At 41.3% G+C, this 16,234-nt stretch overlaps 1 protein-coding gene across 1 annotated transcript in view; it reads right to left on the bottom strand.

Moving 5' to 3' along the window:
• The window catches only part of LOC145413828 (extracellular matrix organizing protein FRAS1-like), a 596,816-nt gene that overhangs the window by 55,055 nt on the left and 525,527 nt on the right, over window positions 1–16,234 (bottom strand). Inside the window, exon 47 of the mRNA XM_080283490.1 lies at window positions 9,192–9,389. Within this exon, the coding sequence (XP_080139616.1) occupies window positions 9,192–9,389 (198 nt within the window). The remainder of the gene's footprint in view (window positions 1–9,191; window positions 9,390–16,234) is intronic.

Here is a 16,234-nt window from a genome sequence, read left to right as displayed (position 1 = left end):
CAATGTTGTTGTCAAAGTTTCGCCTTCTCTCATATCATGTGGCTTTCAGGAGAAACCTTAGGCCATATGGTTAGACAAAAATTTATGGGTCTGGCAGTTTTAGAGTACGAAATAGAACGAAAATTTGTGCTAACAAGAAAAAATTACTTTAATCCGTGTGTTCTCGTGAGTTAGCATTCAGTTTCACATATTTCGTTTGATATCGCGTTTCCCAACGCATTTCTGATAAACTAAACATATGGCTAAACTGCTCAATCAGTTCGAAATGTATTGGGAAGAGCAATACCGAACAAAGAGTAATGTGTTGGGAAGAGCGATACCGACCGAAGAATGTGAAACGGAACGCTAACTCAGGAGAACACATGGATGAAAGAGTACTTTTTTTCTGGTTTGCAAACATTTTTGCTCCATTTTGTTCCCTAAAACAGCCAGACCCGTAAATTTTAGTCTAACTATACAGCCTAATGTCTCTCCCGAAGGCCACATGATATGAGAAGGCGAAACTTTGACAACAACTTTGGGGTTGGGGGGCGGGAGTAAAATACCATGGAGCTACGTATCAACAAAAGGGTACTCAGTAGAGGTGGTGTTGACCCAGTCCAACTTCTGTTTTTGTTAATGCCATTTTTAATACCACTGATGTTTTTAATTACAACAGTTATATCTCTTTCAGTGTTTTACCTGATGGTGCGTATAGGTGGAGGTAAATACGTGGGGTAAGATGGTAAAAAGGGGTAAAAGTGAGAGTTTGCTTTCTCTGACGCTCCACATAACGCCCTATAAGCTTCTCAGTCAGTTTCAGGACAACATATAAACCTTCCCAGCTGCCAGGATTGCATCACTTCCTACACACGATCTTTATCTTCTCCCTGCCCTTCCAAATCGTTATGATGGTGCTTTCTTTTATGCTATGGTTTTTCTTTTTTTCTTTTGCCATTTTGGTATTTGTACGCTTAAAGCAGTGGAAGAACCTTACCAATTCAGTTCATATTCCTCCAGTTTGTTTTCTGTATTTTTCTGACTATTTTCAGGGTGGTAAATTACCTTTTCCTGCTGAAAAATTTCCCACTTTTTATCATCACGTTCCTTAAGCCATAACATGATTGTCTTGATGTACTCAAAGGTGATTTTCGTCTCCCAACTTCCCAACTGGATGCTACATTAGGTTAGGTTAAATTATAAGGTATAGTTAAGCTAGGTTAGGTCAAGTTTAAACACTTAGGTTAGGACAGGCCCTAATTTCGCCGTAACCCTGATGTGTCAAACAAGTTGACAGCGGAATACAATTTAAAACGACAGGGGAAACAGATTTAGTATGAAACGTTTATTTACCTCCCAGAAGTAATCCGACAAACATGAGACTATCAGGAAGAAGAACGAAGAATGTGAAACTGAATGCTCACTTACACGAGCAGAAGTATTTTGTGTGTGTGTGTGATTGGCAAACATTTTCGTTCAGTTTCGTCTCCTAAAACTCGAAACCCATATGACCGTGAGGTAGAGTCTGTGAGACGCGAGAAAAGACTTGATAGCCGTATGCTTAGTCGGTCCTAAATGTGTTGGGAAGCACAAAACCGAACGAAAAATGTGGAACTGAACACTAACAAGAACACATAGACGAAAGTATTTTTTTCTAATTAGCAAACATTTTCGTTCCATTTCGTCCCCTAAAACTGCGAAACCCATTATGAGTGTGGGGTGGAACTAGGTGAAGCATGAGAAAGGATTGATAACAGTATGCTCAGTTAGTTGGAAGTGTTGGGAAGCATTAAATCGAATGAAGAATGTGGAACTGAACGCTACGATAACACATGGACGAAAGAGTAACTTTTCCTCTAATTAGCAAACATTTTCGTTCCATTTCGTTCCTTAAAACTGCAAAAACCATGATAATTGTGGGTAAGAACTATATGAGGCATGAGAAAGGACTGATAACCATATGCCCAGTTGGTCCAAAATGTGTCGGGAAGCATGAAATCAAACGAAGAATGTGGAACTGAACTGTAACTTACGAGAATGCAAGGATTTTTTTTTTTTTCTTTTTTCTGAGTACCATACACTGTCGTTCCATTTTGTCCCCTGAAATTGCCGAAACCCATAAATTTCGTCAAACCGTTCGGCCTTGAGTTTGCCCAGAAAACATATTTCCATTCTGTATGCATATTCATAAAAACCACCAGGAACCCTCAGCCAGGAACAACGCTTGCCCATTCGTTTCAAAACTAACCATAGGTTTTTCACGAAAATATGCCCACTGTGCTTCCCAGGCAAAATTTCAGCAACCTAACCTACCCTAACCTATCCCATCTCACTAGGGCTGTTTGGCTGAGGTGGCTGGCTGTGGTACTGAGATAAATACCCATACAGAATGGAAATATGCGCCCAGGAAATGTACCCAGAGGTTAGAGGGTGACGTCATAGCGCGCGGCTTTCAATTTTCGTCCCCAGGCCAGCTGACTTCCCGCATGAGCTCGAGTTTTTCCGCGTGTTGACATGACTTGTCTCATTATGCTGACCGCGTTAGAACAAAAACATGTTACTCAACCACGTGTTACTTAAGGATTGAGTGTACTTATGTATTTACCCAATATACCTAATTGAGATACACACGAAATATTCTATGCTCGTGGGTTCCCATCGCAGTTTCTCAGTAAGTCAAATTTAGCTTTAAACTCGTTTCAGTTTTTATACTGGATGATCTCTCTGTCCAGGCTATTCCATAAATCTATACTTCTGTAAGGAAAGCTATATTTCTTGATATCCTTCAAGCAGCTTGACTTTTTCAATTTCATTCCGTGTCCTCTTGTTGCTCTCTTATCCCATAAAAACAGATCTTCTTTGTCAATTTTATCTACTCCCACCATGGTCCTGAACACTGCATTCATGTCTCCCCTCTTTCTCCTTTCCTCTAAGGAAGGCAAATCCAGCTTTTCCAGCCTCTCTCTGTATGACAGATCTGCCAGACTGGGGACCATTTTGGTTGCTGTTCTTTGTATTCTCTCAATCTTGTTTATATCTTTCTTTTTGTGTGGGGACCACACTACCGCTGCATATTCTAACCTGGGGCAGATCATGGCCACTATCAATTTTTTCATCATCTCCTCATCCATATAATGAAATGCTACTCTTATGTTAGTCAGGAGTTTATAAGTCTCTCTATCTTATTAATGTGCTTTTCAGGTGACAAACTATCTTGGACCAGCACTCCTAAGTCTTTCTCTTCTCTCATTTTAGTGATTAATTCATTACCCAACAAATAACTCATTGATGGCCTCCTGGTACTTTTACCCATTTCCAATATTTTACATTTCTTTACATTAAATTTCATTTCCCACTTCCGGCTCCAATCATGTATCCTATCCAGATAATCCTGCAGCATTTTACAATCCTCCTCAACCTCTACCTTCCTCAAGATCTTTACATCATCAGCAAACAGACTTGGATAACTCTTCACTCTATCTACCATATCATTTACGTAAATCAGGAACATTACTGGCGCCAACACCGAGCCTTGGGGGACTCCACTTGTTACTTCCCTCCATCCAGACATCCTATCCTTTATTAATGTCCTCATTTGTCTGTCTCTCAAAAAGTCTCTCATCCATTCCAGGAGTTTCCCCTTCAGTCCTCCTATATATTCTAGTTTCCACATTAGTCTCTTATGGACAAGGGCCTTCTCTAAGTCTAAGTGTGTGTGTGTGTGTGTGTGTGTGTGTGTGTGTGTGTGTGTGTGTGTGTGTGTGCAGATCATCTTTACCTCTCTCTCTCTTTCTCATGTGTGTGTGTGTGCAGATTCCCTCTCTCTCTCTCTCTCTCTCTCATGTGTGTGTGTGTATTTACCTATTTGTATTTACCTATTTGTAGTATACAGGAATTGAGCAATGCTCATGTTGTCCTGTCTCCATATCCACATTTATCAAGTCTACCTTTACACACATGAATGTTTTTCTCCTGCACCACCTTTTCATCTAAGTCATTCCAAATACTTATGTATTTACCTAATATACCTAATTGCGATATACACGAAATGTGCTATGCTCGTGGGTTTCCGTCGCTGTTTCTCAATAAGTCAAATTTAGCTTTAAACTCATTTAAGTTTTTAGACTGGACAATCTCTTTGTCCAGGCTACTCCATAAGTCTATACTTCTGTAAGGAAAGCTATATTTCTTGATATCCTTCAAGCAGCTTGACTTTTTCAATTTCATTCTGTGTCCTCTTGTTGCTCTCTTATCCTATAAAAACAGATATCTACTCCCACCATGGTCCTGAACACTGCAATCATGTCTCCCCTCTTTCTCCTTTCCTCTAAGGAAGGCAAATTCAGTTTTTCCAGCCTCTCTCTGTCCAACAGGTCTGCCAGACTGGGGACCATCTTGGTTGCTGTTCTTTGTATTCTCTCAATCTTGTTTATATCTTTCTTTTTGTGTGGGGACCACACTACCGCTGCATATTCTAACCTAGGGTGGATCATGGCCACTATCAATTTTTTCATCATCTCCTCATCCATATAATGAAATGCTACTCTTATGTTAGTCAAGAGTTTATAAGTCTCTCCAACTATCTTGTTAATGTGCTTTTCTGGTGACAAACTATCTTGGACCAGCACTCCCAAATCTTTCTCTTCTCTCCTTTTTGTGATTAATTCATTACCCAACAAATAATTCAGTGATGGCCTCCTGTTACTTTTACCCATTTCCAATATTTTACATTTCTTCACATTAAATTTCATTTCCCAAGTCCGGCTCCAATCATGTATCCTATCCAGATCCTCCTGCAGCATTTTACAATCCTCCTCAACCTCTACCTTCCTCAAGATCTTTACATCATCAGCAAACAGACTTGCATAACTGTTCACTCCATCTACCATATCATTTACGTAAATCAGGAACATTACTGGCGCCAACACCGAGCCTTGAGGGACTCCACTTGTTACTTCCCTCCATCCAGACATCCTGTCCTTTATTACTGTCCTCATTTATCTGTCTCTCAAAAAATCTCTCATCCATTCCAGAAGTTTCCCCTTCAGTCCTACTATATATTCTAGTTTCCACATTAGTCTCTTATGAGGTACCTTGTCAAAGGCCTTCTCTAAGTACACACAATCCACCCAACCATCTCTCTCCTGTACCACATCAATCGCTCTTGAGTAAAAGCTCAACAAGTTAGAAACACGTGACCTTCCATTTCTGAATCCAAACTGACATTCAGCCAAAATATTCATCTCTTCTAGATATTTTATCCAACTGTCTTCCAGGATTCTCTCGCACAATTTTGCGACCATGCTGGTTAGAGACACTGGTCTATAATTCAGGGGTTCTTCCCTGTTTCCTCCCTTATAAAGTGGTACCACATTTGCCCTCTTCCATTCTTGTGGCACTTTCCCCTCTTCCTGAGAACACACGATTAAACTGTGAATTTTATCCGCCAGTTGTTCTCTGCATTCCTTCAGTACCCAATTAGAAATTCCATCAGGTCCTGGGACTTTCCTTACATCTTGAGTTTCCAGTAATTTATACACTTCCTGTACCTCCACTTTTATATCTTTTATCACCAGTACATTTCTAATCACTCCCTCCCCTTCCACAAACTCTTTTTCATTAGTGAAAACCGATTGGAAACATTTGTTCATTATTTAGGCTTGCATTGCTGCATCTTTATAGACCTCTCCTTTTACTTTCAGTTTGGTGATTCCTTCCTTTTGTTTTAGTTTGCCATTAACAAATCTATAAAACAGTTTGGGTTCATCCTTGCATTTGTCTATTATACCTTTTTCAAAATTCCTTTCTTCTTCTCCACGTATTCTTGTGTATTCATTTCTAATTATTTTATCTTCTTCCTTTGTTTGATGTTACCTCTCTTTCTCCAGTTATTCCACGCCTTATCTCTCTCTTTTTTTCCTATCATACACCTATTAAACCACTCCTTTTTCCTGTTTTCTTTCCCTCTCACTCTTGGTACAAATTTTTCCACTCCCAAATTATAGAGGGCTAGAAAGATATCCCACTTCCTCTGTATCTCTCTTGTTTCTCTGGATTTTTTCCAATCCGCATTTTCAAAAAAGTTTCTCAATCCTGTAAAATTTGCTTTCCCAAAGTTGTATCTTCCCTGTCTATGAAGCTCTTCTCTTGGCTCAACGTTCCCTATTATCATCTGGAACTCAATGACCACATGATCACTTTTTCCTATAGGACATAAATATTTCAATGATTCTATTACATCGGGTTCTTTGGTAAATAGTAAATCTAACCTTGCTGGTGTGTCCTCACCTCGAAACCGTCTCTCTTCTTTGACCCATTGCGTCATCACATTATTCATTATTATATTTAATAACATAGTGCCCCACGAATCCTCGCCACCTCCTGAATACCATTCCTCCCAGTTCACCTCTTTACAGTTAAAGTCACCCACCAAAATTATATTATTGCTTTTCTCAATTATTTTTTGTAAATAGCTAGCCATATCTGACAACATCTCCTGGTATTCGTCATCATTCCATGCTCTCGTCTTAGGGGGAACATACACTACCGCCATATCTCTCTTAACATTCTCTCCAGTTTCTAATTTCATATATATCACTTCAGCCCTGCCTTCTCCCATTTCCACGGTATCTGCATTTATGTTGTTTTTCACTGCTATCAACACTCCTCCTCCCGTTTTTTCTTTTCTGTCTTTTCTCCACAGTTTGTATTTTTCATCTCCCAAATGAACATCAATATCTTCTCGTAATTTGGTCTCTACAAAGCACATGACATCAGGTTCATGTTCTCTCAAGAAATCGTTAATTTCAAGCCTTGCAGATATTAAACCATCAACATTAGTATATATCACCTTCAAATCATTTTTGATGTTTTTTATACCCTCTTCTCTCCTTCTCTCCATCAGTACCACTTCCTCAATTTATGATCTTTCATAGCCATCCCCCTTAGTTTCCTTCACTTCTATTTCCTTAAATACCACTTCCTTACTTGTGTGTGTGTGTGTGTGTGTGTGTGTGTGTGTGTGCACATTTTCTCTCTCTCTCTCTCTCTCATGTGTGTGTGTGTGTGTGTGTGTGTGTGTGTGTGCAGATCATTTTTACCTCTCTCTCTCTCTCTCTCTCTCATGTGTGTGTGTGTGTGTGTGTGTGTGTGCAGATCATTTTTACCTCTCTCTCTCTCTCTCTCTTGTGTGCAGAGGCGCACCCAGGGGGGGTGCCCCAGGCCCGGGCCCCCCCTTATCTCTCTGGGCCCTTTAAAAATTTATATATATGTATATATTTCGATAATAGCAAAACATGAAAAACTGGCAAGTACAAACAAAGAGTAACACATAAGCCAGCAGCTCTCTGACTCTAAACCTGCATGTGACCTCACAGTAATTATCAAATTACTTGACCTCACCTCACTACGGGCCCCTCCCTTAGAAAATTCCTGGGTGTGCCCCTGCTTGTGCGTGTGTGTGTGTGTGTGTATTTACCTACAGTATTTGTATTTACCCATTTGCAGTATACAGGAATTGAGCAATGCTCGTGTTGTCCTGTCTCCATATCCACATTTATCTAGTCTACTTTTACACACGAATGTTTTTCTCCTGCACCACTTCTTTGTCTAAGTCATTCCAAATATCTATGTATTTACCTAATATACCTAATTGTGATATACACGAAATGTGCTATGCTTGTGGGTTTCTGTCGCTTTAAACTCGTTTAGCTTTAAACTCGTTTAAGTTTTTAGACTGGACAATCTCTTTCTCAGGCTATTCCATAGGTCTATACTTCTGTAAAGAAAGCTATATTTCTTGATATCCTTCAAGCAGCTTGACTTCTTCAATTTCATTCTGTGTCCTCTTGTTGTTCTCTTATCCCATACAAAGAGATCTTCTCAGTCAATTTTATCTATTCCTATCATGGTCCTGAACACTGCAATCATGTCTACCCTCTTTCTCCTTTCCTCTAAGGAAGGCAAATCCAGCTTTTTCAGCCTCTCTCTGTATGACAAATCTGCCGGACTGGGGACCATCTTGGTTGCTGTTCTTTGTATTCTCTCAATCTTATGGAAGTGATGCTTGGACCTTGTTGGAGGGACAGAAGTCAAGACTGAAAGCTGTGGAAATGAGTTATTTGAGAGAAGCATGTGGAGTCACATGGAGAGACAGACTGACAAATGAGGAAGTGACAGATCGTTGTGGTGTGGATGTAGATGTGATAGGAAGTGTTAGGAGAAATACATTGAGGTGGTTTGGCCATGTGGAGAGGATTGAAAGTGAGAGACTAACAAGGAGAGTGTATGTGAGTGTGGTGGAGGGTGGGAGAGGGAGGGGGAGGCCAAGGATGAGATGGAGGGATGGAGTGGAGAGGTATATGAGAGAGGGGGTGTGAGCTGGAAGCAGAGCAATGATATGGCGGGGGACAAGGCAACATGGAGGCGATTTGTTTGTGGACACCCCTTATGGGATTAAGGCATCTGGCAATAGATAGCTAGATACTGCAGAGACAGATGTCGATGTTTGCCAGCTGCAATAGCGAAGCTGGTATTGTTTTCAATTTGTCCGTCTGTTTGTCTGTCTGTGTATCTGTTAGCAAGATAACTTCACAACCTCTCAAGGTATCATTACAAAATTTTACAAGTGTGTAGTAGGGATGAAAATCTCCTATGAGTTTGAAACTGGTGAAGCTAGGTCAAGGTCTGTGCGTCTATTTGCACGATAACTTTGCAACCACTCAAGATATTGTCACAAAATTTTACAGGTCTGTAGCAGGGATGAAAATCTCCAATGAGTTTGAAATTGGTGAAAGTAGGTCAAGGCTAGACATGTATCAGCTCATGGCTGGAATGACTCCCCCCTTGAGGTGGCCCTTATTTATTTATTTATTTATTTTATATTTAACCTCAAGCAGGTGCTTCCCATAACAGTAGTAATACATGCTGCATGACTTTTAAGTTTTTTTGCAATACATGGCTTCTCTTGCTGCCCAATTTACTGTGCACCACTACAAGGATATTCTATAATCATTCCAGTATCAAACAAATCAGTGCAAAACTCTCATCATGTGCATCTCTGTACATATATCAGCTAACCAGATCAGTTCACTCTGAATACTCCTCTCTCACTTTATCCACCATATTCCTCTCATTTTCAGCTCAATGTTTGTTCTGGGTACAGCATTACTCACAACAGTTCATAACTCCTATCAAAATGACATCAAACTAACCTGCTCTGGTCCTTCCCATGTAGGTGCAGTCCACAGCAGCTGGAGCGAAAAGTTAAGGTTGATGTGGTGGGGTGCAATGAGACGTGATACAACTTCACCTAACTTCGGATGGCTCATTACAAACTGGCCCCGAAATCTGGCATAGGTACGGAAGTCTACCACCAGTCGCCCATCCTCATCCAGAGACAATCTTGTTACCTAATAATGGATAAGAATTTTATAATAATAAATTTTCCCCACATTAGAAAATCAATGATTACACGATTTACGCACCCACATAATTTGAACTGTATATGGTTTCCCCTATATGACACGGGGAAAATATTTGGGGGAGTACTGTGTGAAGAAGAAGAAAAAAAAAAGGGAAAGGAATGTGAAAAAACAACCATGAACTAACTTATCCAAGCTCATTTTTAATGTATTAACTTAAGCTGGATTGGTGATGAATCAATAAGGAAGAAAACATTTCTCTCCAGGTCACAGGACAACTTACACAAACACAGACTCCAAACATCAGACAGTACTCACACATCTCCATAGACAAAACTGAGGGCCATGGAGGAGGCCTCATTATATACACTCTCATATCAGTCTTGTACAAAGACAACACAAACAACACAATCAGTTTCCAGAATGACACCACATTAACAATACATTCACTTACTGTCAAATCTAGCAACAAACAAGAATTCACCCATTTTATCATTTACATTTCCCCTGCCACTTCCCACTCTGAGCCAATGCAGTACAACCCTCAGGTTCTCACCCTAACACAGATACTTACCTCTGGACTTTAATGCTAAACACATTGCCTGGTATGAATGCAATAAACACAGTTGCTGAAGCCTCAACATTGTATCAGAATAACATGTACATTCTCAATGACACCTCATAACATACCTCACAATACACCTTCATCCCACACCAGGCACACCACTTCCCTTCCTTCCCACACGTCGCATTCTGTTTGCTGTTCATCAACAATTGCACCTACCAGCTAGTGAATGGAACCCACGCAAACTCCAGATCATCTCTCTATCATTATCATCATTGGAATAATCCAAACCAGAGCAATCACACCTCATATACACAAACCACAGGACAAGAGGGCAAACTGAATAAAATTTATTGAAGAAGCAGAACATCACTTCAGCACTAAACAACATACCCATCACAAACATGAAGTCACATTACAAAGTTCAACAACATCATACTCACTACTGACAAACACCATATTCTATGAGGCAACAGAAGACATCAAAATCAAGAATTTACACCAGATATTGCTTGCTTCATAAGACAACATACTCACTTAAAAATAAACTTTCTCTCACACACATTAGACTCTAAGAACTAAAACAATGACATTCTTTGTTTTTGAAGGCTCCAACATGCATGCATTGGTCTTGGTCACCTAAAGGCAGCTCTTCATGCTGCTCAATCTCTGGCAGCTTCCTTACACAGTCCCTTATCTCTGAGGTCACACTCAATGACCTCGTCCCAGGTCTTTTTTGTTCTACCTCTTGCAACCCTACCCCTAACATTTACACTTCTCACTTTCTGCACTCAATTATCATCCCTTATCCTCTCCACATGCCCAAACCATCTCCATCTACCTCTCCTCATCACAAGAACAATACACTCCAGTCCCATCCTACCCCTCAACTCTTTCATCATAAACCTAGCACCCCCAGGCCTCGCACTGAGGGATGCAATGCACATCCACCTAATCATTGTCATTTCTGTACGTTTGAGCCTGCGAATATCCTCTTCCTTTACTGTCCAGGTCTCACTACTATACAGCATTACACTCGTAGCACATGCTGCATTCAAAGATCCCTTAGCACAGAGGGAGAGCCCTCTCAATGTAAAGAGAGGCAAGAGCTCCCTGAACTTCTTCCAACCACTCCTCACTCTAGCCACAAAGCTAGCTCCAGCCCCACCACCAGCACATAACATGTCTCCAAAATAACAAAACTCTTCCATACACTCAAGAGACTCACCAGCAAGTTCAATCTTTTTATGCCTGACAATCTCCACCTTCTCCCCCCGGCACACCGCACACGTGAAATCAGTATTATCTCGCAGTCTACCTCTGATACCACTACATCTCTAATGCACCCACTTATCACAGACACTGTCAAGATGGAATTACTTCCCACACCCTTGTAGCAAATCACACATGGCCACTCTCCATCTTCTTTGAGAGTACCACCACCAGCCATAGTTACCATCACTAACGTTTTATCTGCATTTACTCTTAAGCCATTGTGCCCCATACTACCTCTCCACTTCCTAAATCTTTCCTCTGCCTCCCTTTCATTCTCTGCAATCAACACCAAATCATTGGCATACATCTCCCATGGGAGTCCATTTCTGAAGTTACGTGAGAGGTCTTCAAGTACCATGATAAAGAACAAGGGGCTCAAAATTGACCTCTGGTTCACACCAACATTCATGGAAAACTCATCACTCAAATCTCCATTCACCTTTAAATGGGTGCAAGCACCCACATACATGGCCATAACCACCCTAACCAGCCACTTTTCGATCTCAAGCTTTCTCATTGCCCACCTCACCACCTGTCTAGGGACTCTGTCAAAGGCCTTCTCCAAATCAACAAAAACAAAGTACAGTTCTGTTTTCTTTCCTATGTATATTTCCTGAAGCTGTCAAACAATGAATATGACATCAGTGGTCCCTTTGCCTGGCATAAACCCAAACTGCATCTCACCAATATCCACTCTTTCTTCAATCATGCCTTCTAGAACTCTCTCCATTACCTTCATTTTCTGATCTAAAAGCTTTATGCCTCTATAATTCCTCTTTCCTTGGCATCACTCTTCCCCTTGTACACATTTACAATTACACTCTTCAGCCAATCATCTGGGGCAACACATTCATATATAATCATATTTATCAAGTCAGTGACTAACCTCACTCCTATATCTCCAGAAGCTTTCAATATTTCAGCAGTCAACCCAGATACACCTGCTGCCTTCCCCATCTGCATCATGCCTATTGCCCTGCTCACAGTGGCTGCGTCATTCAAAAGCCAAGGGCCAAACACTGGATCTGCCGGCTCCAAACCTTCCCTGACCCAGTCAAATTCCTCATTCAACAACCAGCTGTAATGCTCTCTACATGAATCTTTAATATCCCCAATGTTCACCACTACCCTTCTCTCATCATTCTTCACACACTGCTCACCTATGATATCCCGATTATCCCTCTTCATCTGATTTGCCACCTTAAATATCATATTCTTATTTTCCACACAATTTAGGTTATCAAGTAAAAGCCTCTGTGGCTCAGACTTTGCCCTGTAAACCCTTTTCTAGCCCTACACTCAGACTTTCCCCTGTAAACCCTTTTCTAGCCCTACACTTGGCAGCCAAGTATAACAATGGTTCTCCCAACAACAGTGGATTTCAGGAACCTAAACCACATGGTTGGCTGGGGAATACTATATGTACATGTATATATATATATATATATATATATATATATCCATCCATCATCCAATCCTATGTTGCCCCATGAGGCACAAAGGAGTCTGGGGCTAGGCAAGTTGATCCTGACATTTAAGACAACATTGACCAGTCTCAGTCATCCCTGAATGGCACTGTGAGAAATAAACCCCAACTACCCCTTGGATATAAATCCACACAGGCTCAATCTGATTGCAGGACCTTAATTACCCAATTAAACTACCAGGCGCCATAATTTGGTTATATGGTTACCACCCAGTGTAGTAAATGGTTTCCTGGTGTACAGGAAACCATTTGGCTTGTCACTCAGTGTAGAGTCACCCATGGGCAAAAGGAATAGGAAAGAATGAAGGAAAGAAAGACAGAAGAAGGAGTGTAAAGTCACCCGTCGGCAGAAGGAAGAGGAATGAATGAAGGAAAGAAAGACAGAAGAGGAAGGAAGGAAGAGAGGAAAGGGCAGACTCCCAAAGCAGCACTACATCGAGAGAGTGGATGGTGAGTTCCCCCACCTACCACCACATTTTAAAAATCATTTCACAACCCCCAGAAGAATATGGTGACCCCCAGTTAGAAAACCAAGGGCCTATGGAATGTAGTCACCAACTTCCTGCAGGCATGGAAGGATGTCAGTGTACAGACAATCTGCATGAGTGGCAAATGCTCCTCCTAAATGCTTACCAAGCTCAGTCACAGACACCAATCCTCAATGCTTTGTCAGCCACACTGGCGGTGGCACACACTGTAGAGGGAAATAGTACTGCGTCTAAACTTTGGGAGCCTATTCACGACCTACTGGACATAGAACCTGTAAGAAGTTAAGGAGAGTCAACAAGCTCAACAAGGTAGTGGAGGAAGAGGGAAAGGTATCTTAACCCGCCCCATCCCAACATTTTCTGGGCAGTGGTATGCCCCAGTCCCGACTTTTTTGGACCTTTTTTTTTTTTTTTTTTTTTTTTTTTTTTTTTTCCCCCCCCTCAAACATCTGCTTTTGGTGAGAAACATCGAAAATTCATAGAGAAATCGCTCACCTGAGGTTTAAAATACTCGATCCAGGTAGGAGAACCTCCTTACCTTACAGGGTTTTCTATCAGGCTGGCTGCAAAGAAAACGAGTTCAATGGGAGGATAACTATTCTACACCACTCATAAACGGTATTTATTTATTTATTTGGTACGAATTTATATGTAGTACGAGAGTATATTGGTTTTCAAACGGTAATATAGGCATTATAAGCATTGTTTCACTCACTAAATCATCACCATTCCTGACCTTTTTTTGCCACATTACCTGATCATCATTTCTGACTGTTTCTTCCTCTAATGTTTGTCCTCCACATTGTCATCGATTGGGGAATCACTCTGGCCCTGAATTTCGTACCATGGCATGACATGGCTTTACTGGCCAGGTCACTGATAACAGGTGAATTGCTGAGAAAAGGTCATGCAGGGGGGGGGAGGAGGTCATGCTGGGTAAGGCATTGTCCCTGCCTGGCATCTTGTAGAGGAAGGTGTCCCGTGTATACGTGCCAAAAATCACTTGTGAAAATTGAAAATTGTGCAAATTAGGGACCTTGCAATGTCCTTGCAATGTTGCCGCGTTAATTTGCGTCTCCGGGATATGAGTGCACATCATGTGAGGACGTGAATTCACGTCTCCGAGATGCGGTGGGTTAAGACATCACCAAAGCACCAATGAAAGCAAGAGTAGAGCCAGGGGGACAGGCATCTCAAGATTTGAGCAACCTCCTACAAATCCTAGACAATGTAAAGGAAAAGGTGCAAAATGAAATATAACAAGCCAACTTATGAAGAATTCTGTGCAGGGTTAGATGTCTTGCACACAGACAAAAGATCTTTACCAGTGGCTGCATGGCAAGTTCCAGTGACTTAAATAGCAAGTCCCAGTGACTTGTCACAGCCTACCTCCCACCATTGCTGCAGTCAGCTCCACCCTCCTCTACCCTCGAAAGAGACCTGGGATCAATCACCTACTGCTGCACAGGACTCCTCAGATGATGACACCAGTGGGACTGAGAGGGTTTCCTTTCCACATCCACTGCTTAGTGGAGACAGTGGAGGTAGGGGATATCCCTAGCCCCAACTCCATCTTGGATCCCTCCCCTCTTTAACAACAAGCCAACTGTCATCATCTGTCAAAGTGAGTGTTATAATTTGTTGCTTTATGTCATTTTTAATGTCTGATCTACCTCTGAATAGTAGGATATGTTTAGAAAGCGTATCAGTATGCAAGCTGGCCCACACATGGGTACTAGGGGGGGAGGGGAAGTGGGGAATCAAGCAAAAGATGAGGTTAGGACATTAGCCTCTATGTAGTGGCTTTAATTATATGAGTTATGTGGAATCCTTGGCTAATGCATCAATTATTTAACTTGGAGGATGTCTATATACTTCAGCATGGGATTTTTTTTTTCCATCATTTAGATACCTACTCTTCTTACATTAATATTCATGTCCACTATTCCTCACATTCATCTTTCACATACAGATCTTTATCCATTTCTTCCACAAATATCAAAATCTAATATTCCCTCTTTCTTCAATCACTTAAGAGTTTGAAACTTCAGCTTCTCCAGTCTCTCTTCATAAGACAGCTCCCCCAAGTTTGGCATCCTCCTTGAGGGCATCCTCCGTACATCTTCCATTTTTAAAATTCTATAGGTACATATTGCCAGACACCTTGATCTCAAAAGGGATGACCACAAAGGAACTGCCTCCAGGTCACCCTATCCTCCACCAACAGGCTGCTGTCTCTCCAACTAACACCCCCCTCTCTCACATACGTCTCCACCTCATGCACATACATTCTCCTGGTCAATCTCTCATTCTTCATTCACTCCGCATAGCAAAACCATCTCAAAGTACATCTCTTAATGCTTTCTAACATCCACAGGACACCATAATGATCTGTCACTTCCTCATTTGTTTGTCCATCTCTTTACTCAGTGAGATAAGCTTCTCTCAGACAACTCATGTCCACCACTCTCACTCTTGACTTAAGCACTTCCAACAGGTTCAAGCAATCACTCACTTTATTGTATCTCTTGTGTACCTGATGTTTGCATCCAGTACAGAAAATACTGTTCCCATCCACACCCTCCATACAACAAAAGGTCAGTTACCCAGGTCCATAACCAGCCCAAGGTCAAACACATGACTCATGGCTTTGTCTTCCCGGTGTTAACGTGGAGACCTTTGAACTCCAAACATCCCCTCCATTTCTGGAATTTTACAGCCAGTTCTTTTATATCCTCTGGCATCAGCATGAGATCATCTGTGTACAACAGATCCCGCTGGCACCCCTCTCTGAGAACTCATGATAATGCTTACATTACCCTATGACCATACCATCTAAGCAATCTCTCTTCATCCCTCTTATCAACAGACTATTTTTACTCCAAATCTATGCAAGCTCTATACATTCCTCAACAATCCCAACTGCAATGGTAAAGCTCTCCACTTCTTCTCATATCATATCAAAGTCTCACAGCCATGTGTTAATAAAGACACTAAAACATCTTCATGCTATCCTCTT

The sequence above is a fragment of the Coenobita brevimanus genome, chromosome 97 (assembly GCF_032717465.1).
Source record: "Coenobita brevimanus isolate Jiangsu-jjx chromosome 97, ASM3271746v2, whole genome shotgun sequence".
Classification (NCBI taxonomy): domain Eukaryota; kingdom Metazoa; phylum Arthropoda; class Malacostraca; order Decapoda; family Coenobitidae; genus Coenobita; species Coenobita brevimanus.
Note: the sequence above shows the minus strand (reverse complement) of the source record. Positions and strands in the feature narration are given on the sequence as shown.